The 26623-nt window shown below is 37.5% G+C and overlaps 1 protein-coding gene and 1 long non-coding RNA gene across 3 annotated transcripts in view; one reads left to right on the top strand and one right to left on the bottom strand.

The window, feature by feature from the left end:
* Positions 1–2790: 2790 nt before the first annotated feature.
* On the top strand, positions 2791–24887 carry ACP3 (acid phosphatase 3). 2 transcript variants are annotated; one of them, XM_037386959.1, is made up of 12 exons: positions 2791–2906; positions 8831–8926; positions 10301–10387; positions 11340–11492; positions 14070–14168; positions 15634–15738; positions 16760–16892; positions 18292–18374; positions 20171–20277; positions 20855–21024; positions 21953–22078; positions 23258–24887. In XM_037386959.1, the coding sequence occupies exons 1-11, from the start codon at positions 2793–2795 to the stop codon at positions 22069–22071; spliced, it is 1266 nt and encodes a 421-aa protein (XP_037242856.1). In that variant the 5' UTR covers positions 2791–2792; the 3' UTR covers positions 22072–22078; positions 23258–24887. The 2 variants fall into 2 exon arrangements, with proteins under 2 accessions (XP_037242856.1, XP_037242855.1); XM_037386958.1 differs by having other exon boundaries at positions 21953–24887.
* The window catches only part of LOC119147676, a 29060-nt gene continuing 16067 nt past the window's right edge, over positions 13631–26623 (bottom strand). The window contains exons 3-4 of the long non-coding RNA XR_005104109.1: positions 20907–20970; positions 13631–13711 (exon numbers count right to left, since the gene is read on the bottom strand). This is a non-coding gene — a long non-coding RNA (uncharacterized LOC119147676). The remainder of the gene's footprint in view (positions 13712–20906; positions 20971–26623) is intronic.

Genomic DNA, 26623 nt, shown 5'->3' with positions numbered 1-26623 from the left:
AGTTAACTCTTCCCGTGTCACCAATGAACACTTTATCCCTTCCTACTCCCCACAATTGGGTGAAATCACCCCAAGACAGGACTGCAAGAAAGTCTTTTGGTTTTGTCATAAGTGCTTCAACACAGTTCTTGGAAAATTTGTCTCTTGTCACCAAAATTTTCTTTCCCTTTTCCAGCTCAAGAAAAAACCCGAGAAAAATGGTTGCAGATAAATCCAAACTAGGTTAAGTGCTGACCTGCCCATTCAGTCAGTGACAGATCCTGAGCTGTTTCCCCATGTGAGCAGCCTGGTCCATGGGTGCTGGCAATGCTTTCACACCCAGCTGCCTTGTCTGCAATGGCTTCTGCCCTTTCAGTGTGTAGGTTGTGCTTCACCAGCAGCAGTTACCTAAGGTAACCCTTGCAAACACTAAAGCATGGCTTCTTTTGCAACTATCCACTTCAAAGCCAATCTAGCTATGCTTCAGCAAGCCTTCAAGGTAGCTACATGCACTTAAAATGGACAATTGGTCCTAAGCTAATTCTACTTAATGCCATAATTTCATAATTAAAATATATGCCAATGAGCAAAATTAACATAAACATGATTCAGATTGTTTAGGTCCACTTGCATTATAATGCTTGGACAACTGTAACTAGATAGATAAAGGAATGATTTTTTTTTTTATTTTGAAGCAACTTTCCCCAAAAAAGGTAAGAATTTAATTGTTGCAGAACATGACAGTTTATAGCTGCCAAACACACAGTAGGAATGGAGACAAAAGAGAAGCAAGGAAATTTCCAAATTAAGTACATGCTACCAACATACTTACAGACTACCTCCAGGATTCCTACAGGACCCTGTCTTCACCACTATGACACATAAATGAGGGTATTCTTCCATTTTGGAATGTGTAGAGATTTATTTAAGATGTTGCAGTGCCCATTCTTTTGGGCATAAAATAATTTCACTAGCAAAGTATACATGCCAAAGGGAAGAGTGAAACCACAGAAAGTAGAACTATGTATCATATGCTTGGATGTTAGCAAATTTTTTCTATACAATGCAGATGTTATGTATTTTCAAACATTCCTGAATGATGCCATCAAGCATCACAAAAAATTGAGTTCACATCTAAAGGGAAATTACTGTAAGGGTTCTATAATAATGAGACTTCATTAGTCATAGTCACTCATCAAAGAAAGACAATAAACCAGCAAACCTTATAAAAACTAACGAGTTATGAATTTTATAAGGACCTAGGAAGGATGGCAAAAAATTCTGAGAGCCAACAAGGAGTCCTTGATCCAAAAAGTTTAGGAACCACTAATCCAAAAAGCTATGTAGATTAAAAAAGTAGGACATTCATGCTTGATTTTTGAGAGATATTGAAATATTCTAAAGAAAGCAAATTTTATGACCTGCACTCTTGATAGAGGAAGGTGATCAGCTTACGCTTGTTTTCGGAAAGACAAAGTATTATGTATTTATGAAGTACGGATTACTCTCTTACACCTTCTGCATTGGCACAATCACACCAGGAGAGACCAAAATGCAGGGTGGGGACATAACAGTGGAGGAAGAGAGAAGTGGTGAAAAGTGGGCATGGACTGACAAGAGAGATGGGAAAGCCTGGGAGCCATGGTCCTTCTTCTTCCACTCCCACCCATCAGATGAAATGAATACATCAGGTTATTCACACAACTCAGAGGAAAAAGCCCTTGAGGCTTAGTGGGGTTTAGGGCCCTAAAGACAGAATTTCTGGTAAACTGTAAAATACCAGTTGTAGACAATACTGTTGCAGAGAGCTCAACAGAAGACCCTGACACAGGTTTGGTTATAACAGAGTGGGATGACTCAGACAATACACAGTAGATCTTAAGTTTTAACACTGAGAGAATTCTATTTATGGCCTCTGCAAACTGTAATTTATTTACTCAGAAAATCCTTATGAAATCAAGTCTAGAAATATCATTATGCTTATTTTATAGAAAGGAAGTCAGCCAAGGCAAGCTGACCAATCTTCTCAAAGTCAGTGAGCTATTGTCAGAAAGAGTGCTCTGAATCAGTAACAATAAAAATGAGAGCTCCAGGGCTTGTTCACAAGAAATTTAATAGAGAACTGAGGCTAAAGAAGAACTTGACAAAAGCAGTTACACAAGGGGAAGTATAGATATACTCCAAGGGAAAAGAGCACACACAAATTGAAGAGCAAATAGCTGCCCAGAAAGGAGCCTAAAGAACATACTTGTTGCAAGATTTATTCAACTGTTTTATCTGAGGGACTAGTAATTTTAACCTACACGAAATGTTGTTTGAAATAATTATACTGTTTTCAAGGGACAATGTAGAAGAGGAAAGAAAAAAGGAGGGGAGGAAAGCTGAAAAGAAGACTAATTGAGCAGCAAAGAGGAAAGAGAAACAGTATTGCCCAGCTCTTGATTCTAAGTTCATCCTCATGGCCATGCTATAGTATGGAAAAATTCCAAGCCCTGAGAAGTGGAAACAGAACAGGTAGGTTGAAACATTAGGAAAGTTTAGTAACCCTTCATATTTTAACCTCATCCTTACACTCCAAAAGAGAAAAATATCACAAAGGAAAAGGAACTGAGTTATGATTTGATTAAATAGAATGTAAACAGTAATTTGAAAACAAAGGGCAATGCAATTTGTTGCGTAGTCACACAACATTCCTCTTGGATTTGAAATTCACCAGCAGCAGTTCCACCCCTTTTGAAAGTACAGCCTGACGTCTGGGCTGTTCAGCCTGAGCAGCTGCTGGAGCTACAAAGCCTTTTTCATCCTCTGCCAGGATGGAAGTGATACGGTTTCCCAACCCATCTAGGATCCTATGTTTTTATTTTCATATTATCCTCATTCTGCTTCAGCAGACTACTGCAGAAAGAGAACTGAAGTTTGTGGCTGTAGTAAGTAGATTTTTTTCTATCTTGTTGCGGGCAACACAGGGAATTTGATAGGGCTGTTTAATCAAACAAGGTGTGTAGCTTCTTTACTTCTTTTTAGACTTAAAGATAACCACTGCTGCCCTTCTGCTCTACTGAGGTTAAAGACTTTACTGAAAGAAGATAAAAATGCCTCAAGATACGAAATTTTTCATCTCATGACCTCTAGTTATTCTTTCAAGATAACCGAACAACTTAGCTTTGTGGTAGATGCATAGTGCACAGGAGAGATCTAAGGTCAATGTTTACCTGTTCTTGCTTAATTTACCTGAAACTGATGCATAGTCTGAGAGCTGATGATTATGGCCTACATTCTCTGTTCTTGGAAGCTGAAGCTTATGATGTTACAGAAGTTACCATAAAAACAAATGTATTTTCCATTTCAGAATAACTGAATTGGCACAGCAGTACACTGAGAAACAGAAAAGGGCATTTTTATGTAGAGATTTGAGATACATGTTGCATTAACTGCAGCTTGGTTGTAAATGGACTGTAATAATTTTTGGTGGGTCACTTCTTATTTTAAAGTCTCTAGACACTACTCCAGTGTCATTTCCCCAATACCTCAGGTAAAAGAGAGATTAATTCAGTGAAATAGTTTGGATTGTAAAGGTTGCATCACAGTCCTGTTCATTATAATTTCTTTTTTTTAGTAAGAGATATACTGATAAAGAATAGTTAGTGTAAATGAAAATTTTCAATACAAAGTTGTGGGGATTTGAATTCACATTTAGAAATAGGAATTTTAAGATCTTCTTCCACCTTTCTCTATTTGACACATTTTGTGCATGTGCAGTAAATAGACAGAAGTACGGTGTCCAACACATATTACCTAGCTCTACGTAAATTATTTCATATCTAGCTGTCTATTGGCTGTATTGTAGATGTGCCACTTGGAAAGAGGCCAGAGTCCACAGGAAAAACCAGTTCCTACTCCTGCTGAGGTTTACTGCCCTATCAGACACTACACATGGCAGGGACTCAACACTAACTCCAGTAACCTGTGTATAGCAATATACTTAAATGTTGTTTTAATGATAAAACGGAGACCTGGATATGCAGATGAAATCAAGTAATCAGCAAGCTTTGGAGAATTAACTGTTTCAAGGGGAGGAGACACGTATTGAATTGCAGCTGTTACTGTGTTCTATCAAGCAGTGATTTTGCAGCAGGAGTTACAGGAAATGCTCACCACTATGGAGCTAGAGGTTTCCTATCCAAAATCAGCTGCTTACCACAACTATGCAGCCACCTACCAAAAAAAAATAATTAGGATTTTATTTATTTATAAGGTAGCTTATCACAATTAATATTAAAATAATAGGTAAATTTAATCTAAAATGTCTTCCTTTTATCCCTGATACTTTTACTCAGACTGACCAATCTGCATAACAATTTACAATAGGCTTAATTTTATTATCAACATGCATCTCTTTTCTCAAGGCACGGTTTCTGTGTCTTCAATTGAATTTTGCCTTCTGAACTCACTGATTGAATTTTCATGGGAACAGAATTGCTAGCATGGACAAATAGGATAGGAATTAGCCCCAGAACATTTCACTGATATAATGAGATATAACGAGGGTATGGCTACAGTCAAGGTAAGTCTAAAAGGCATTTTTCTGAGATAATTCAATAGCCATTTCCCAGCTATACTCTGTAAGTTGCTATGTTTTCACCTGGGAGTAGTACTGCATTGTGAAGATATGCCATAATGACTTCTTTAAACTTTTTCAGCAGAACTGCACAATATAAAATACATCTACAGGGAAGAAAAAATGGATAAATGTTCCCTTTTGCTCATTTCTAGAATTGTTCTGTGCTCTGGGAAGGTGACTTAATCTCTGCTCATGATATCCATCTTTGTGCTGATTCTGTGCATTTTGATTACTGGCCACAAGTCCTTTTGGCTGAAAAGCTCTAATTCAAGCCAATTTTTCAAAATGCTATTTTAATTTTCTTTCTCACATGTACATATTAGCCTTCACCAGAATTCCTGTGCACTGAATTTAAACTAGACATAAAAGAAGAAATTAGGAAACATGTAGGAACATCAGATGCCCAAGTAGAAATGAAATACTGGTTTATTGTGTCTGTATAAAGAAGTTCTGACCTGTAATTTCTGGCTCCACACAGGCATTTCACCTGTCATATATACAAAGAGGTGCGGTTTTTGAAGTACTGTGATTTCATCATGTCTTTCTTCCTGTAGCTCAAGATAGGAAGTGTTGACTGAGCATGTCATCTATGTGTCTGATCAAGCCAAGCCATTTGAACCTTGACAAAACATGCTCAGTGTTTCTGCATCTATGATTTCCCTGAACTGGCAGCATGACTGGTTCCATTTCTCTCTTGCTTTTTCATCCCTGTTGCCAGCTTAAGATAAAAATCTTTTTGTTTGAAGTTGAGTCTGTCAATAAAAAATGTCTGTAAGAGGCTCACTATTACTCAGAGTCAGATAATTAATGGCATTTCTGAATGAAGATGTTATGTATATTATACATGCCATATTCTCAGTTTACCCTCTCCTCCACCCGTTTTTCTCCAATATGATTTTTAACCTAAGATTACTGGAAGTAAATACTGGCCGAAGTCTGAGCCATGTGGCCATTTTGATCTGAAGTGATCACCCTCACAAAGTTACAAAGAGTGAATGGGAGAACCCAGACACCAAATCAGGTTCAAGCTGTATTAGAGCTGAAGGAGAGGGTATTTGGTAACTATCCATCTATTGCTTTTGAGAACTGACTGAGGTGAAGCACCTCAGATAGAAGTACTGAAATAAATACACCAAACAGGTATACTTTGCTCCTTTTGTGTACATCCTCCTTGACCTCCCTTCCTTCTTGATTTCTAGTGTCTTTCCACCTTTTACGATGCCTTCTTGTTCCTTTTCTCTCATCCTGCCATGTTCTGTCTTCTGAAAGGTCAGGAATGCAATCTGTAGGCCAGGAGTAATAAATGCTGCAGTACATGTATTTTCAAATTAATTTGAAGGATCAACTCCTTTTTAACAAAATCCAAATGATGAATGTTGCAAAGCATATACTGATGAGCAAGTCATGCTCTGCAGGGAAACACTTTCTTTCCCTAACAGTATCAGGTGTTCTAATGAAAAAGACAAAACTTCCAAATACACAAGCTCTTCTTAAAGCTTTAAAATATATACTAAAAAAGTATCCTAAAATGTAGCTATGACTGAAGGAGTTAGCCTTTTAGGTTAAGTGGCTGTTCATAAGGTCATTGTTTCATTTCCAACTGCAACTGAAACAAGGTCATTTTCAGAAATAGCAAGCAAGGAGGTTTGAGCTCAAACAAAAATCAGTTGGCTGAAAAGCTTAGTCCTTCAACTCCTAAAAACAGGGTTCTGCTAAGTATCTGTTCTGTTCTTGCTACTTCCAACTTAGTATTAATATCACATTTATATGTCACTGTGCAATGAAGGTGCAGAAATACAAACAAGGAACTGAACTTTTTTTCTATTTTGTGTGGACTTAATGAAGCTGTGCTGCCTTTTAGAAGAGAACATACTCCACTGCTTCCATTTCTTAAGGTTACAAAGATAAAAAATATTTTTCTTTACATCACCTGCTCCCACATATATTTGAATATCTTTAAATCTTGATCTTTTTGCCCTCTAACCTCTGTTCAGATAAAATGCTACTCTGTTATGGCTTATGGAAAATTTTTAGGGTCCGACTGTTGTGACAGTGAAATACACACTGAGGATTATGTTGCACATTTAGTATAAAGTATCATAAACCAGTATTTAAAATCTAACATATTTTCAGTAATTTGTCAATAATAAAAAAGGCATATTTATTGGCAAAGTGTTGATCCATTGCTACATATTGCCTAACAAAATAATTTAAAGATGTCAGTCAGTTGGAATAACTGTTAGTTACCCATAAAAATGCTTTTCTGTGAAGCTGGATAATTTAAGAAGAAAGTATGCAGCTACATTTTAATTGGGAATTTAACCTTCATTCTTTAGAGTCATTAGCTTGTCCAGAAAAGCTGATGAATCCTACCTGACACCTATGTATGTCAGCATGTTAAAACACCAAGGAAATAAGCAGTGACACAAAAGTCCTCCTCACTCATTTTTCTTGCATGCAACTGAATCAGTCACCTGACAATGTAGCTCTTTACTTATTCTCCTGTTCACTAGAAATGCTCTGAGAAATTATTATAAAGAACGGAGATTCCACATTAGAAAGAAGAGAATTAAAAATTGCATAGAGAAGCAAAAAAAAAAAAGAAAAAGAAAGCTTTTATGGACTCTTGCTGTACTTGAACTCAGAAAAAAAAAAGTTTGTTTTTTTTTTTTCTTGAAAACTGTGCAATTTCATGTTGATCAACATGTTGTTGATCATGGTGAAAAAACCTCCTTGATTTGCTGAAAAATATTCACTTCAATTTGGTCACATCTTTAGTGAAATTCAACTAGCAAAGCAAAAAAGTAACAAGCAGTTTTCTACATGGTTCTAATGGTAACACTTAGTCTAGCAAACCTTGCTGCCTATTGTAGAAAATTAACATAGGGAGAAATCCAATTCTGTTTGCTTTTAAAGGACAGTATTTTCCACCTCTGAAGTACCTGCTCTAGCACAGGTTCATGCACATTAGTCCAGAAGGCTGATGAAAAGGGTGTGTGTTGTAATTAAAACATTAAGCCACACTGCTTGTGTTTACTTTGAAAAATATAAACATAAAACACCTCCCAGTGGGAGTGGCAAACTAACTAGCAAGTACAAACCTCTCTGATGTTTGGGCAAGAATGATGTGGCTTAATAAGGCAATGGAGAGTATTAATTATAATCAAGCTCTATACCAGTGAGGTATTATGGAATAAATGTCACTTTATGAACAAATATACCATTCTTCCACATTGTCATTTTATTCTGCAGGAATGAGGTTCATTATGTGAACATTGATGCAAGCAAAGGTAATGTTTGCAACAGTTTAGGTCAGAATCCTGGAAGATTGTCTGGAGCCCTGTGAATTTGTATTTCAGCATTTCCTCTAATGTGAAACTTTTGTGGACTTCATTTTTCTAAGCCACACATGACATACTTAAGGAGGGTAATCCAGAATTTTTCAGAACCATTTAATCTAGAGTTGGCACTTCCTTTGTATGCTGGAAGAAAAATATAAAAAAGGCTCATTTAAGGTTTCTGATGTAAAAATAATATGACTGAATGTATCACACTGATATTCACCATGCTGGAGTGTTTGGGATAGGAAAGCGACCAAATTCTTTGCTCTCACTGAATTTAACAGAAAAAAAAATCAACAAACCTACAGACTTTCAAAAGTATTTTCATACATCTATGTAAAAGTATTAATAAATATTAACTAAGCTAACAGTCTAAAAGTTTATACTTTTTCATCTTTATATTTTAGGATGACTTTAGAGATCAAACATAAGAGTCATGTGTACATGGAGTTACTATTGAAGATACTGCTATGAAAAAAGCAGTTACCAAAAGTTTCAAGTGTCTATGCCAAAGTAATTAAATACTAATATAAGCACATCAGAAACTGGTTTAATATTCAGAGGTGTCGAATGTACAAAATTCAGTCAGATTTCTTGTCTAAGTTCCTAGCTATGGATATAATCTCAGCATTAACATCTTGGCTGATTAATTTTATGTTCTAGGAGGAAGACTCATCAGGCTCACGTCTGCTAAATTCCTATATAATTATACATATTCTTGTGTGTAAAGAATGTACTCCGATCCTACATGACTAGGTTTCTGCAGACTCTGCGATATTTTAATTTGAAAAATGGCACTGGAAGTGTAATGTATGCTTGACTTCTAGCTAGGTAATAAAGGAATGTTAACAGTAATTAAATAAATTTTTTTCATTGGTAATATTGTTAGGTTTTCCGACATGGTGACCGAACACCAATTGTAAACTTTCCGACTGATCTACACAAAGAAAGTGAATGGCCCCAGGGATTTGGACAACTTACCAAGGTACATTGACTTTCTTAGAACTTATATATGCTACTAAAATAGGAAGTGGGCAGATTTGCTTACGTGTGCCTCAGAAATGTTAGCAAATCCCAAGTACTAACAGTTGGTATTAGCAATACCCCGTAATTCCTAAACATTTTTGTAACATTATTCATCCAATTACTGTTAAATTGAAATCTTGTTCATCATAGCTTTATAACTACCTTCCTAAAAGCAACAACTTCCTGATAGTGTGTTTGCATTCAAACAAATGGCAAGTTTAAACGTTGTCTATACTCTTAACATTGATGAAGTTCCAATGACCACTACGTACTGGGCCCTGTGACAGGGTAAAGGAATGACGCCTGCCCACCAGGTCAAGTGATGAGTCCACATCTCATCATTTGACTGGTAACCAACTACTCGCAAAACAAGGGATGTCTTGCAGGAGAAGGCTGCTTCTAACATGCCTTCTAATAAGGTTACTTTCAGCCCAGATTTTCAGTAGGATGCACTGAACCTACTTCTTCAACATCTAGCCTTAGCTCTTTAACTGTATCTGACATGAAATTCTGGAGCAAAGAAAGGCCAATGCATTTCCTAATACTTTATCATGATGCAGAAGCATGAATCAGAGTCAATTCAGCATTTGGTTTTTGAAGTGAGGCTTGAAGGATCTGTAAAATTCAGACGCTTGCACAACACATCACTATCTCCAGGTACATAGCTTATGTTGTAAGAAGAAACAAAAGTTTCTGCTTTGGCATGAATTTTGAGAGCTTTTTGCTATTCTGTTATCTTTTTAGCAACAGTAGTAAAGAATGTAATTCTCTGACATCTAGAAGTTAGAAAGTTCAGCTCACAGCTTTTGAAATGAATAACAGAAAAGACAGCGTGCAATCTAACACAACTGCAGGTGCACCAAGGCAAACGTGAAAGAAAATCACTTAAGGCATGATTTGCAAGGCAGAAATTTATCAGGTTGATCCAATAGCAAAGCAATGACAATAATAAATACCAGGTTATCAATCACCCTTTCTCAGCTGTCACTAACTGACATGCATTGTAAAAAACAATGTTGATCATTAATAACTCCAGGAACATCCACAGAGCTACAGCACTGTGGAAACAGTACTTGTATAGAATCAGGCACATTGCCTTTCCTGTAGCAGATGTTGGAGTCTTAGCATTTCAGAATGTATCATTTTTCATAGATATGAGTATTTCTGTTAAAAATTCTAGATCACATACAACATATACAGTACTTTATATAAATGGTTAATGATCACTTAAAAACTGATTGCTGAAGACAAAAAATAAAACAGAAATGAAACTTCTACGTGAAGATCCTTCAGTGACCTTAATCTAATAGTCATCTGTTTGTTTGCCTCACAGACTGGAATGCAGCAGCTGTTTGAACTGGGACAGTACACAAGGGAAAGATATTCCAACTTTTTGAACAGCACATACAACCGGCAAGAGGTATATAGCAGAACTGTCTGGAGGACGTTTCTCTGGCATAGCAGAACTATAGACTTGTGCCAGATAAAAGCACATCATCATATTAATTTCATTAATAGAAAAATTAAGGTAATAAAAGAATAGCCCGGCTATCAAGTAAGGGTAAAAACATAGACTAGAGTCTAACTTTCAGCTCCTACATTTAGTTCAGGTCTTCTACTGCCCAGTTTTCCAGGACCGAACAGCTCCATGCCACCAAATTAATTGGGAAATTATACATAGTGACCCAATATTCCATTGAAAGGCGAATGAATGAGTATCCAACCATGTGATGGGCCATGCTCACATACTTCATCCTGTAAAAGAGAGGTCTAACAGTTGTTTGGATGTGTTTTTCGCATGGTACAGATCCATCGTGGGGAAGATACCACTATCATTTTGGTCTGTACGTGAGGGATCCGTTGATGGGAAGGCATAAAAGACTATAGCATTGCCCTGCTTCCAAGAGAAGTTTAAGTGCCTTCATTCCTGAGGTACAGCAGATGGATCATGGAATCATAAATCATTTAGGTGGGAAAAGACCTTTAAGATCATTGAGCCCAACAATAAACCTAGTGCTGTCAAGTCCATGGCTAAACCACATCCCTAAGTGACACATCTACGTATATCAATATTCCTCTGAATCTCAGAAGATAGAGTTTCATTCTTTTAAATCATGCTTTCTTATTCTTCCTAGTTCAATCTGAGGATCAGATTCCAAACTGAAAGTTTGCTTTGGCAATTTCATTTATGCAAATGAAGTAGGGCCCTAGGAAGCTGAGTTATGCTTTCACTGCTTTGATTTTAGGCAAAACGATAAAACTAAAAATGAGAATCCAGGATTTATGAGTTGGGTAAAATTTCCTTCTTTTTGGGTTTTGTTTTTTTTTTACTGTTTCCATTTTATTTTTAATCTTTTCCATTCTATCTTCAGTTTTACATCCAAAGTACAGACTATGATCGCACCATTATGAGTGCCCAGTCATACCTTTCTGGCCTCTTCCCACCAACTAGCAGCCAAATTTGGAACCCTGACCTTCTCTGGCAACCCATTCCAGTTCATATCCTGCAAAAATCAACAGACCAGGTGAGTACTGACTGGACACTTCCTATAACACCATAAACTTTCCCAGAATCAAAAAAGAGGAAAAATGGGGAAAAAAAGCTAAAAAATATTTTCTATTCTTTTTGAGTTCAATCTAATAGAAAACATCAACTGCAGCTACTGGCTGACAAGTATGTCATAGGCCAACTGTAATAGCTGCATGAATATCCTTCTTCTATAGTAGCAGAATATCTGAATTGTCATATGTGCTACCATTTTCTTCAAGGTACAGCCCTAACATTTCTCCTGGCAAGGACACTTTTGAACAATATTATAGGGAAGTTGCCTAAACCTTTATAGAGAACAAGTGCTTTTCTAAGCACCAATCAGCTAGACAGGCCTCTCCTCTTTGTCAAGTTTGCCCCATAGTTTATTCAAAGAATGGAATTTTCACCAGCCACTGTCATGACCTCTCAATTATTACTTTCCTATTCTTGTAGCACTTAGGCACCTTAATTACAGACAAGGGTCCTTTTATGCTCAGTGTTATACAAACATTTAATGAAACCCTAGTGCTTGCCTTGTGGTTCATAGTAAGAGCAGACCTACCTGAATAATAGGTCTTGCAGAGAAGTTTTACTATACATAGTTCTCTCTGACTGACTCAGTTGTACATTTTAATTTCCCTGGCTCCAGTGGCAAGGATCGTGTAAGGAACAGTGTGTTAAACAAGGATAAAAAGTTACTGAGTGTAATGACAGAAAGGGTAGTTTTCTTCTGCCTTTAAGGACACAAGTTGAGTTTAAGGAAATGTATACACCCCCCCAACTCCCCCATTAAATAACCGCCTGTCCAGTCACCAACATCAGAGGATGGACTCTGTCATTAGGGGGTGGCCGCATGTGCCTCCCATTGGCATTCCTCTATTCTCGGAGGCCATGCTTGAAAGCAGGTACAGAGAGAAGGGGTTTCCACAAACTGTATTAGGCACAATGTGATTCAGCTTGAAACTTCAGCAGAAGACTGAAAAAGCATCAAAGTAGGGAGAGCTTTGGCTAAATAAAACCTCAAAGGCCTTAGGGGAATCACAGTGCAGTACAATGACCTGTCTGGAGAAGGCAAGCTCATTTGTAGGAAACTATGGTACCTTACCACTTCTGCAGCTGCCTTGGGGAGTACTGATGTTTCACTGAAACACAACTCTAAGGCAAGTCAAAATTCCTATTAAATATGCAAATCACCCCAAAACAATGGTTCCCTTGTTAAATGAAGGAGAAGTTTGAAGGAATTTTCAAGCCCTAAGCAACAGTGGTAAACTGAGGCCAAGTACAGTCCTGTAAAAAATCCTCATCACAGCTTACTTTTTGGCCTGACAGGCAACAGTACTGAGTACTGCTTGATGAGGCCAAAGGGAGTGGCTTAATTAATAACATCTAGAGTGGGATAATTATACCATAGAGCAGGGAAAACATTTGTTATTGTGTAATTAAGCAACATTCTCCAGTTCATATTGCAGCTTTAAGCCTTCACCCTCCAGTGTGCTGCTGTTACAGAAAAAATGCACCCTTGGAAATCCGTCCATGTGAAAGTGTACTAGTGTCAGTTGGTGGCTGCTGCAAGCTTCATGTTGATAAATCAAAAAGAAAAGATGCGCACTGGAAGTGCAGTCTGCTAAGGCTCACCCAAGACAAAGCAGACCTTCTTGCACATACATAAGCCATAGATCTTGAAGTTAATTTTACCACTGTATATTAAAGTCAGTTCCTTGCCATGATTTGTACGGTTGACAGGATAATATCAGTGCCGGGTCAAAAATGCTCTAGTGATGCAACATAAAGTGCTGAAACAACACAAGCTTATTTTGCTCATCATAACTTTCTACTGACACTTTATGCTGGATCAGATATCATCTGTCCTTCTGCAACTAGTGTAAAGTGTATTTGCTAGAGCAGCATCGGATGGACACATATGTATTTACACATGGTTCAGATAAATATGTACTATCAGGTGACCTCGTAAAGCATACACTTGGAGTTATTAAAAGTGAACCATATCCCTAAAAAAGAACAGAGCCATTAAGCTCACAGCTTTTTAGTATTTCAGGAGCACAGTTTCTTTTTCATTCTTCTTTCAAGTTCTGTCCATTAAGCGATACTTAAAATGCTTAATATAATATGCTGCTTATCTCCAAAGAGATGAGAGCAGGATGTGTAGATGCAGAAGCAATTCATATTCCAGTACCAGGTGGACTCAAGCTGCACCTGGGGGGATTCAGAAATTAAGAGGGAATTGTTAGCTTTTTTAAATTCCTGATAATGGACCTTGATCCATTTCTCAAAGTGATCCCCTGACAGATTAGCATAATTGCTTTTTGCCAAAACTGAGACAAATCAAGCTATTATAGCCACAAGTAGCCACTGAAAAAAGCAAGTTACCACAGTTCATTGCTTATGGTAACTGAATTCATGAACAAGGTACCTGAACAAACCATTATGGAGTAGCTGTACACAGCCATAAATCTATATAACAAATACTACATCAGCAATCTCAGGAACAGAAAAACTAGAAGTCTGATGATTAATTATAGAACTATTCTAAGTTTTGTATCTCTTGTTTCAGAGGCTCCATTTTCCTCTGCCTGACTGTCCCCGTTTTGATGAACTTCAGAATGAAACACAAACATCTAATGAATTTCAAAATAGAATACAACCATACATGGTAAGACAAAATAAAAAGGAACCAAAATCTAAGAAGAAGGAATGTAAGTAAGATGTAACAGTTACAGAATTGCATTGTTTCCTTTCACTAAAATGAAAAAAAAAAAAAATCCTGAGGGCTTTCTTAAAATTGGAAATTTAGGCCAATAGAATCAAAAAGTATGTTTTATATGCTTATGCATTTCTCACACTTTTCTATATCAATCTTTTAAAATGTGACTTTAACATTAATTTTCTGAGACTATTTAGAGCTGTATATAATTAAAGTTCCATGATATGAGGGGAGAAGAAATTTCTGGATGCAGTGATGTCATTCCACAGGGTAGCACAAAATGAATCTGAGTAAATCTGATAAATGTGAAACTTTGGAAGATTTATTCCTTCCTGCTGTGTTTTTCTGAACTTGACACTACAACAGAGGACTAAAGAAGCCCATCCAGGTGAACACTCTGACTTATGTAAATTTTTCTGAGATGTATTTTGGATCCATTACAAGACACGCTTCTGTTTTGGCCCTGACACAAGTCTTGACAGTGAGAGATTAAAAATTTCTGACTCCAGTGCTGCAGAAAGATGTAGGTATATGGATGTTATACCTGACTCAAGCAAATGTGTTCTTGTGGATAACAATTGCTCTAAACAGTGGTTACTGCTGCTCTCATTTGTCTACCATGCACTTCATAATAGCACTACTGCACAAAAAAGCATGGGTCTCATGTTCCTCATACCCCGACTGCACCTGTACACATTCTCTCTAAGTCACTTCAGGCTTACTGCTTGGGCTAAACCAAACAGTTTCCTTTTTTGGCTTATTTCTAACTTTTTGCTAGCTCAGCTGCTCTGGTCAGCCTTACTCACCTGCAGTGGGAGGGCAGTTAGGGCTTCACAGCTATCCTATCTCTCAGCTACTAGTATGAAACAGGTAACATGGGAACAAGGGTTATTAAAGAGTCCCTGTGGTAGCATGTAGCAAGAATCCCTATGGGAATTGTTGTGGAACTATTACATAGATATTCAGCTCCTCTTTAATGGTAGAAGGAAAACCTAGTTTCATTTTCAATTTCTTTTTGCCTCATCTTGAATATTTGCCTCAGCTGTCTTTAATTTTCTGTTTTCTCCTCAACATTTTTCTCATGTTCCTTTTCCTTTAGTGCCTTCTGTGTATCTGAAGGCTTGAGATGACTGAGGTAGTCTCCTGGAACAGTCAGAAGAGAGAAGAGTGCAGTGCAGAGAGCACCAGACTTATCCATAGCAGGGCTGAGAAAAAGCAGTGTCTGAAAGAGAGATCAGTACCTTGAGATGATTACAAAATGAAATCTGCAACCAAAATCTTCTCCTAAAAGGGCTTCACCCATGTAAAATTAAACACTACTGTGTTGCCAGGTTGGGTGCTAATGAATCTGTATGCATATATGTTCCATATGTATTGAGTATTTGTGGTATACACTTCACTTTTTTCCCCCCAGGATTTTTTACGAACAATGGCAGTTAATACAGGACTTGAACTAAATCATCTTAAAATACTGGACAATTTCCAGCTCTGGAATACATACGATACTCTACACTGTGAGGTAATAATAATACAATAGAGGTCAGGAAAGAGTATAACTCCTAAGCCGGGTTTCAATTAAACCATGGCAATGTGATTTCATAGGAATGAGTTGCCTTCTCTCATGGATTTGCTTGCTTTTTTTTTTTTTTTTTAGTTTGAATTTAAGTTCTAATTTAGTGCATTGGTAAAAGATAACCCAAAAAACATGGTTTACAGCTTGGGAAATTGCTGTTTCCTTTGGTTTTCTCCTGAAGTACTGGTACCAGAATCCATTCCTTTTATTATCTCATTTTCCTTCCGAATATGCTGCTATAGAATTATTTGAGCATGCTGCCTAGGTCATATTTATGATTTTTAACAGGAAAATGACATTATTTGATTTAATCTATCAACAGCCAAATGTCTAAATACTCAGATGTTCAAAATGAGAGGTAAGATTATGATCTCTCAGTTAGAAAATTAGGAGATTATGATTGCTACCAGGGAATAAAATCAGACTGGCTCAAAGCATGGAATGATTCTGTTTGGCCCAGTCATTATGAGCAGCGTGTGAAGGCTGCTGAACATATCCTCCACACACTGAGGCACTTAAACACTGTAAGACACTGTCACTGTTACATGACTGGAGAGTGACACTTGCCTGTTAATGGCCAGTGATGGAACTGGCACCTGACAACTGCATGGAAAAGGCAGGAAGAGCTGTAGCTAGGTTATACCCTGAAGACCCAGAGGAAAGCAAGAGAATAAGACACGTCTGCAATCTTTCACACTAGCAAAACCAAAAACATACATATATAGCAAGAACACATTAAACCTACAAGAGAATCCCTTCACATGGGTGTTTCCCCTCTTCCCATCCACCCACTTCAGGTTGATCCCCATTCCTACAAAGTGTATTTCAGGGAATGCTGGTGAGTGAAACCTCACTGGGCAAAGAATTGCAGGACAGAGGGTCTAAATGTGGTAGTGTGGGGCTGGGCAATAGGATGATGGAAACCAGTTGAAGAAAAAAACATTATTTTGTTTTCCTTTATCACTAGGGTATTCACAATTATACTCTCCCTGTATGGGCCACCAAAGATGTAATCGACAAGATGGAAAAACTGGCAGAATTGTCCTTATTATCACTATTTGGGCTTTATAAAACAGAAGAGAAATCACGACTACAAGGAGGTAAATTAAAAAATGCACAGCTCCCAGAAAGGAGACAATGTTTATGATAATGTGCAACATCCTGTCACCTGACTCATGCAAAATTATTGATACAGAACATTGGTTTGTAACTATGGACATTGGATGCCATATTAAGCATGAAAATACATGCTGAATGCTGGCATTTGCATGGATGATATATTGAAACAAGGTGTAAACATTAATGTATTAAGTTATACCATAGTTTTTAAGGGATTAGGATTTTAAGAAAGAATATAGAAAATCAAGGGAAAATTCAAGCCCTCATGGGTATGATCATTATTTGTCTCATACTAGGTTAGATTAAGTTTATATTCTGTTTCTCCATTTATTCTAATTGTTTCCTGACCTTTGTTTTTCCTTTTGATGTACTGGTTATATATTGCGCCCAAACCTTAGCAACACATTGGTAGCTCTCTGAGAGACTGATATAAAGCTGCTCCAGAACAGTCTGAGTCTGATCAGAATAGAAGTTGAGAGATTCACGTTATGTCTATACTGCAAGAAATGGCATTACTGCTTAGCTCCAAAACTGGGGCACACAGGTTATGCACATGCTAACGCTACTTCAGGACACAACCCAGGAATTTATCATATGATCCTCAGGTGTCCATGAGCAGGAAACCCAAACAAGTCAGCTTGTATGTCTGCAGGCTGGACTGTTCGGGGCTAGCCTTTGTAATGCACGTACCCTGCAGTCTAGACCTAGGTAAAGAGTTATTAGCAGCCTCATCATCTGGGCATATATATCACCAGATCCATCCATATAGTAATTACAGGCCCAGCCTGCATTAAAGCCTTCTAGCTGGTAGCTGGCCATATCATGTGCTCAGGACGTTTTTCCTAGTGTTACACCAGTTACGTCCTCTTTCTCTAGAACTGTATAAATTGTGTTATGAGGAATTTCTGCTGCCCTTATCCCATTCGTTTTCGAATATCTCTGGTCTAGAGAATGAGAACAAAAGAGCTTTGGAAAAATGAAGAATTGATACTGTGTGACTTGTTGGAAGTAAACAGTTAAAAATATTTCTTCAGCACGTAGAGAGGAAGAGGCTAGCACAGCTGTCATTATTGCAACACTCCAAACAGACAAAAAATGATGGAGAGGAGGTCTCAGCATAACAAAACTGGAAGCATCATTAGCCCCAGTTCTCAATACAGTTCTAGATGATTTCCTGTAAATTCTGCCTCTTCACTTGACCTGGATGATATATTTCACCTCTGTAACGTTTTCTCTCTAGTTATGGACTTATAGTAAGCTAAAAAATGAGCACAGGACCCGAGTAGATGTCTTCTATTTGATACTCAAAATCTTTTGTCTTTTTGGTTTCTATGCAAATATCATCTCTTCATTCCTCTTCCTTGTTCCAATCTCTTTAAGGTGTCCTTGTGAATATTATCTTAAATAGTATTAAGCAAGCTGCCAATTCTTCAAAACAAAGAAAAATGGAGGTCTACTCTGCAGTGAGTATTTTCATGTTTCATAAATCTTGCTATGATTTTACCCATAAAAGACCCTTAAAGAGAATAATCAGTCTCCCTGTAAGTTAAATGAATGAATAATATAATATAGTTCAATTCAGCTAACAAGCTGAACACCAGTCAGTACAAGAACACAGCAGAAGCATGGATCTCACCTCAGTTTCAGTCAAACCGCATTTGGTAAAGAAAACTACATATTTTATCATCCATTTTTTCTGCCTAATGGTAGAGTTTCTGTAAGTTGCATCTTTCCTTAAGTGCTCCTAACTCAGAGATGCTGGCACATAGCAGAACTTCAGTTGCGCCTCCAAACCTTTCCTCTGCTTAGAATAGGATGACATAGCTGTGGATTCTTTTTGTTTATTTTAGCGGATGAAGAGGGCCATTCGGGTCAGACCAAGCTCCACTTAGCTCATTCATTATCCTGTCTCTGACAATGGCCAACGGCAGGGAAGAATGTGAGAATAATGTCAGCACAGAGTGATGCTTCCCCTGATACAACCGTCCAGCAATCTGTGGCTTAGGACTTCCTGAGATAGAATCTGTATCTGAGTGTTTGATAGCTCTTGACAAACTTTCTTCCATCAATTTATCTAATCACTTTTTTAATGCATTTATACTTTTGGCCTCTGCAACATCCTGTGGCAATGACTTGTGTATTGAAAGAAAAAAAGTACTTCCTTATTTTTTTTTTAAACTGAGCTCCTTCTTAGCATTTCTATTGTGAGAAACAGGGGATAGTCATTCTTTATTCACTTTTTCTGGGTCACTGATGAATTTACTATTTTCTGTCATACCTCTTCCACCTTTCCTTTTCCAAGATAGAGTCCTACTCTATTTAAATCTTTACTCATGTAGAAACCACTCAATATCTTAAATCTTCCTTGCTGCTTTTTTCTGTTTTCTAGCCCTATTGTATTATTTTTGAAAAGGAAGAAGTGCATACAGAATTTTTTTCATTGCTGCTTTAATGCCTTGAAGCCAACTATACTCTTATTTTTGAAACTGATCAGTCTAAAAAGTTCCAGATCCTGAATAGAAATTAAAGCATAGCTATTAGACTATAATACAAATAACCCTAGAAAATATGTATACAAAGATGCTTGTAAAATTTAGGAATCGAGGTGACTGGACTTCCTTCATTCAGCTCTTCCTCCTGGCATACCCTGCAAGAGGAGGGACAATGGGGAGAGAAAGAGACTCAAGATGGAGGGGAAACTCATTCCATCAAAATAGAAGCCAAACTGAGATTTTATTGTATAAATCCAAACGGAAGGAAGAACACTTCAAAAAGTTCTGGAGTGTGTGTGGAGGCGAGAAGAGTAGTCTTTGTTCACAACTGTTTGTCTGTTATACCACTGAAAAAAAGTACTTGTATCTTCACTTGAAATGACTTAGAATATATTACTTTATACTGCCTTAATCTGACCTTGGAACCCAAAACACTGCTGAAGGAAGGAGTAGCAAAATGCACTGAAAAACTAATTCATTATTCAGACCACATCTTCCTTTCCCTCAGTATCTCTGTCTCCAAAATATTGCCAGATGGTGTAAGACACATACTGCAGGAACTCTTTGAAAATGCCTCAGGGCTGTCTGTAGTAATCTGTTAACATGTTTTTCCCAATGATTAATATACCTAATACATTTTTATGGTCAAATTTACATAGTTTTTGTTTTATCTTGATTTCCACTCCATCTCTACTCGTCTCATTACTCTGGATAAATGGTAGTTGACTTAACTGACTTTCAATGATGGATTATTTTTTTTCCAATAGCATGACACCACAGTTGGGGCCCTCCAGATTGCTCTCAGTATTTTTAATGGAAAACTGCCACCATATGCTGCTTGCCAGTTTTTTGAACTCTACCAAGAAAGCAGTGGGCAAGTATCCTCTTATCTATGCAAGAACAAGGAGTGTTTGGAAATTGGTTCCCTCTTCCCCAAAATATTTTTCATCTCAAATATTGCGAGGAAATATAAATTCATTTTAAACTGGTACTTCACTGAGTAGGCACAAAGTTGTATTAAAACTAGGAAAAAATAAGTTTGCTTATGCGTATGCATCTGTGTGGTTTGAAAGAGAGGAAGAAGAGGAAAACACACTTTACCAGCTGGAAGTAAATGGTAAAATAAATTTTCCTGATTCTTCAAATGATAGCAACAACATATCCAAGGCACCTCATAAATCCCAAGGTAAACCAGTTGGTTTACAAGAGCCTGGTGCTGTTGCCATTCAAGGAGCCTTCAGAAGGGCCTTTTGAGCTGACTGGTGACCTGTGCAGTAGTGTAACCAGCTTTGGCAAAGTGAGCTTTCCAGGTGTTTTTCACAAAGCCTCCACTCCTGAAGAACAGGTTCTAGAGCAGGATGCCAGAGCCTATTTCCAACATTCTATCTCTAAATAGGAAAACTTCAGTTTAAGAACTTTTTTAAAAAAATCTTTTCAATGTTGTTAATCAGGCGATATAGCATTGAAATGCATTATCGGAATGACTCTTCAAAGGATCCTTACCTACTCACTCTGCCAGGATGCACCTCTTCTTGTCCACTTGAGAAGTTTGCTCAACTAGTTTCTCCTGTGATAACAGAAAATTGGTCAAAAGAATGTGGGAAGAAAGACAAAATGAAAGGTAGTGTAACAGCATTGTATTTTCTACATAAGACATGGAGGCAAAAATTGTATCAACGGCTCCAAAGGTACCTTTCACACAATAGATAGATCTCCCTTTAACAAGTGCGGACAGCTTTACTACAGACAGGGAAAGCTGACAGAAATTAAATTTCTCTGAAAATGTGAAGAGTAGACTTGTCCACCAGTGTGAAGGCAGTGCTACTATTAGCATACTCACATAAGGAGCTACTTAAAGGCCATGGCCAAAACTAGAGCTCTGCTTGTTGAGAATGTCCAACAGAAGTATTAATGTGGGTGCTATGAAAGGAGTCCTGTGTATGCTGGATGCATCAGACCTGCAACAGACATCTGTAGATGTGAAGCAAAAATGGCTTGCACATGCACAGTAAGATCGATGCATCTGTATTTCTGGCACATGTACTATGAATTGACACCTTAACCTCCACTGTACAGACAGAGTGCAGCTGATCCATGCAGACATAGCAGCTATTTGCCTTGGACTACCAGTCAGCTGACAGCTGATAACCTCTTCCTGCCTCGATATTATTTCTAGGAGGGAAGTGAAGGGCAAGGCAATATATGCTACTTTCAAACAGTCCTGGTATTTCCCCCTTTCTACATATATTTGGTGTTTTGCTGATCCCTGATGAAACTCCTCATTGCGTTAACTACACATGGTCTGTCTTGACCTGTGAAAATCTAGGAGTAAGATCTACCCATGCACAGGAAGCTACCTATGCATTTCCAGGACTGAAGTATACGCTTTTGTACTTATGTTGCGTATGTCAGTAATGCATATGTCAGTAAATGCAGGCTATGTGATCTTGCCAGAAGTATGAACAAAATGTAACTATATTTCCATTGTACATGATATCTATGCATGTCTTTCATTAACTCCCTTTTCCTTTATTGTTTTTCCTTCACAGATATTTTTATTGGATTTGATGTTGCTGTTGGCTTGTTGTTCATTTTTGACCTTGTACTGCTCTACCTGCTTTATCATTATGGACGCTGCAGGCGCAGAAACAATTACCAAGACATTTAACGGAGAGGTAAAGAAATGAAAGAGAGAGCAGCTAGACACTGAGCAACCCTTGAAGTTGCTTATATCCATCAGTTTGCTCTGGCCAAATTAATCTCCAAAGCATATTCAATAATTTTGAACAGCTGAGGTATCTGTGGCCTAGCTCCTAAAAGACTAAACATCTGCAGTGAGACATACTGTAGAAATACATTATTGTTAAGAATTTACTTTTGTAGGAAGATGGAATTACTCCAATTTATATCTTTAGGTTTTCTACTACCATTGATCACTCTTAAAGTAACCAGTGGGGTGAGGAGATGCTATGGCCTCTGTTTTCTTTTATATTGCCTATTACCATTTAGCCCTCTGCTGCTCAATGAGTCTTCCTTCAAAATCACAGTTTGTAATATTTTCCTTCTTATAAATGGCTATTTTGTTGATGCACAGGAAGATGTTTCAGTGAGCAGAAGCTGCAATTACTGTGTGAAAAAGATTCATGCCAGCACTTGGGCATACTGTTTCTGCATTTATTCATGCAAATCTATGCATGAGTTTTGACCTTGGCCTTCAGCTAATAAAAGTCTGCAGCCTGCTTTTGAAAGGAGTTACACTACCATAGCTATCACTGAAATTGGCAGAAACTGGGGAGAGCTCTGTCACATACCCAGGCATCAAACAAGAAGCTTAGTGCAAAAGGATCTTGGTCAGTGTCCACAACTTCAGTAATATGGATAAGCAAATACATAAAATCTATTTCTTGTTGCTACACTGCTTTGCTGTTTTTCTGAGCTCTGAGTCATAAATGATCCTTTGCCCTGCATCTTTTCTACAATGCAGCTGTTTACTGTCCTGCTTCAGGTCCCTTCTGTAATTTTATTTCTTCGAGCCACTCTTACAATAATTTCTCAAGCTATCACTCCGTTCATCACTTTTCCATTTTAATTTGCAATAACTCCTTTATGTCCTTCCTATGTTCAAAATCCCTTATGTTAGCAAGATACGCACTGAAAGTAAGGAAATAACATTTCTGCTTTTTGTAGGTTTATCTCTTCTGTGTAATATATTTTTTTCAGATTGTAAGCTCCTAAGGGCAGGGAATGTGTTTCCATAATTGCTTTCTAGTATCATAAGCACTAATATTGCTGTATAAAATACTGCCTATCATCATATGTTTCAAGGGCTGAATCAAGATTTTTTTATCCTGTAGTCCTGCAGAGGATACTGTGAATTACATTACCATGGAGAAGCCTTTTCGAAAATCAAGACAACTATACAGACAGGTGCCAGCAGCAAGTCCAGCCCAACAGATATAATGAGCAATCGTGTGCTCAAGCTAATGAGTCCTGTTGAGGTGCAGAAGTCTAGAGAAAGCTGAGAGATGGAGCTGCTTAGCTCAGGCATAGCATCATATCGATGTGAATACGTTGCTTCCGGACAGACTGACTTTGACTCACATCTGTGGGTTGCAACTTGGAGCCCAGAAGCTTGGGTCAGCTACCACTGATCTAGAGATCAGCCCTCAGTATTGCAGCTATGGACACATTTAAAATGTGATGTAGTTAGATGTACTGATATTAAATAGGATAAATCAAAAATAATAGCAAAACTTGTGAGAATACAGCACTTTCCAAACATCATTGCATTTTCTCATAGTCCCTTCAGGTACTGATGTGTCCACCTTTTGAAGCAGTATTTCCCACTCAGTAAAAAGCTTTTGCAAGTATCCCTGATGTTTCCATTTTATCTGTTATAGGAAGTATCATAAATAAGTGATGGATTTGATTCTTAGATGGTAAGGATGTTTTATTGTATAACAATTTGGGGCAAAGCTGTCAAAAAGCTGATCCTTAAATCAGATTTTTTCGATGTACAAGCTTCATATTGTAACTAGTAGTTCTGATCCTCAGTGCAAAAACTTAAAAGAAAAGTCTATATTGCAGTCAAAAGTGTTACAGTAGCTCTAGGAAAAATGCCTGAGCTGGCTTGCTTACTGTTAGCAGTGTACCCATAGTGGGGAAAAACTCAGGACTGACTGCAAAACTGATCCTGTCTCCTGAGTATATATATACTCAGTAATTAGCTGATGCTGAGCTCTGTATTACCACGGCCACAGCGTTGATGGTACTCACTTAAGGATTGATTGAGTATCTTTTATTAGAGGCAGTCAGATGCTTGATAAATGAAGATATATAGTTGACTAATAATGTGCAGTAATAACTGGTTTTGAGATATCAGAAAGTCGGTTGCACTCCACAAGAAGTAGAATGGGGCATGTTTTTTCCAAGATTGCTTCTTACTAAAAGAACTACAGACAGACAGAAAGTAAAATATGAAGTGTCTGAGACATCTTTTGTGGTTTATGATACTCAAGCCTAGGCTGTTACAGAGAATTTCAGGACAGGAGGCAATACTAGCTGCAGCAGGAGCTATCATGAAGTAATTTTATTGTAGGGACGCCTTTTTGCTAACCGACTTGAAAATGACCATGCACTTTTAGAGAGGATCCAGTGAATGAATACAAGTTACACAGAATGTAATGGATAGGTCCAGATGCTGTAACTTCAGAATTAATGAAGGTACAATAAAGATGTAATACATTATTAATGCAGGCCCTGAATCTCAGTTATAGTAAAGATGCTTTGTCTTGCTGTGATTAAATCATGTAAAATTTCTCCAGTGCAGTAAAAGGTTGTAAGCACCAAGACAAGCTTGTGGCTTTTTAAATTTTTCAGCCATATTTAAAATTTGCTTCGTATAATCTGCAGACTGTTTGTGATTAGAAAATATCTTGTCTCCAAGCAACTTGTAGCACTGCAATAAAGTATATTAAAGAAACAATTCAGCATTTGCAATTGTATTTGAGTGAAAAATAATGGAGCTTTCAGTATGCTTAGAGTTTCCAAACAAAAGTGAATGTTCAGATTTGCTCTTTCTGTAAGAACAGATTTTTAAAACACTGATGCTTTGACACAGATAACACTAATGTTGATGACATTAAGCTCTTCCATTTGCCCTCTAGCAGTGACCTCATCTGCCTCTATGATAATTATGGTAGCAACTAGAAGCTCTGCAGCAGGGTTTTCTGGTGCATATGGTAGACAGCAGTGCATACACAGCACTTTCCAGCTATGTCTGGAACAATCAGTTCCTCTTACTGAATTGATTTCATTCTGGAACTTGTTTATTCACAGTCCTGAATATTGCACACACTGGGTCAGTAGAGCAACACCAGTAACACCAGCTCAGTCTGGAGCACTCCTGTTCATTTGTGCCTGTAATGTAGGGACATTTGATCCAAATGATATTACTTCTTCTCACTTAAATGCATTTTCTTATGTGTGGTAAGATACAGAAAACAGAATAAAAAGTGCACTGTATTAATAAAATAAAATAAAATTCAGTCAAAAAAATCTTGACTTTGGATTGAACCCAAAAAGACAAAGGCTATGTATCTAAATTTTTCTCCACAAACAAAGAAATGCTAAAATCTATACTCTACAAAGAATAAAGATTTACAGTGATGGAATTTGACAGTGATGATGAGGTACAGGCTGGGTTACTCTTGGGCATATAACTTTGGCCCTTACGAATCCATGTTGAGGTGACATCAGCAATATTGCATGGGATTGTATTCTTGGCATAAAATAGCTGAAAATACTGTACTCCTTAAAGCATTTCTTATAAAATGGGGACGAAACGTGGAAATTTACCTATAAATGGCTAGCTTTATTGATTCAGATAATAATGCTTCTTCATCAGAAGTTGCCAAGTATTAACACTGAAACGAATAAACACAAGTTGCTACTGAAGTAATAGTAAATCATTTGAACTATTACATTACATGGTCTCTTCTATGACTAGGCAATTTCACTTCCAAAGGGATTTTAGCACTGGCAAGGCCTGCAAGAGCACATTTAGGAGATCAGGTATAGTTGAAAAGACAGTTAAAAAGACATGTCCAAACTCAAGTTGTGCTAATTTCTGTAACTTCTCTTAAAGTAGAATAATGACACTACTTCCTCTCCTGAGACTGATAGTATACTGCCAAATTAATCCACCCTGCTGACTGAGGTTCCAGTGATCTTTTAAAAAATACGTAGAAAAATTTATTTTTCAGTTCAAAATAAATAGAGGCAAAAGACAATTACCCTGGCTCCATTTCTATACATTTAGCCAGAATCAGGTCCATGTCAAAAAAAAAGGGTAATTTCTCTGTGCTTTCTTTATGGCAACTAAAGCTCTTGCCCTCTTCCTGTAGGGAGCCCTTGACTTCAAAGGACTTAGCAATTCTACTAGCTCACCTACACTATAAACTATGGAAAGAAATGTTGTAAGATGCAGGATGATCATAAAGCCTTTTCTTTAGCAAGACATGTAGATGTGGTGCTTAGGGATATGGTTTAGTGGTGGACTTGGCGGTACTAGGTTAACAGTTGGACTCAAAGATCTTAAACATCTTTTCCAATCTAAACAATTCTTTGATTCTATGAGAATTAAAAGGCTATATGGACTTAAAAACCTATAACTTAAGGCCCAAATAGGTAAGTACATGTCCTATATTCTCTAAAATACT

Source organism: Falco rusticolus, chromosome 4, assembly GCF_015220075.1.
Source record: "Falco rusticolus isolate bFalRus1 chromosome 4, bFalRus1.pri, whole genome shotgun sequence".
In the NCBI taxonomy this organism is placed as follows: domain Eukaryota; kingdom Metazoa; phylum Chordata; class Aves; order Falconiformes; family Falconidae; genus Falco; species Falco rusticolus.
This window is presented reverse-complemented; position numbering and strand designations above follow the sequence as displayed.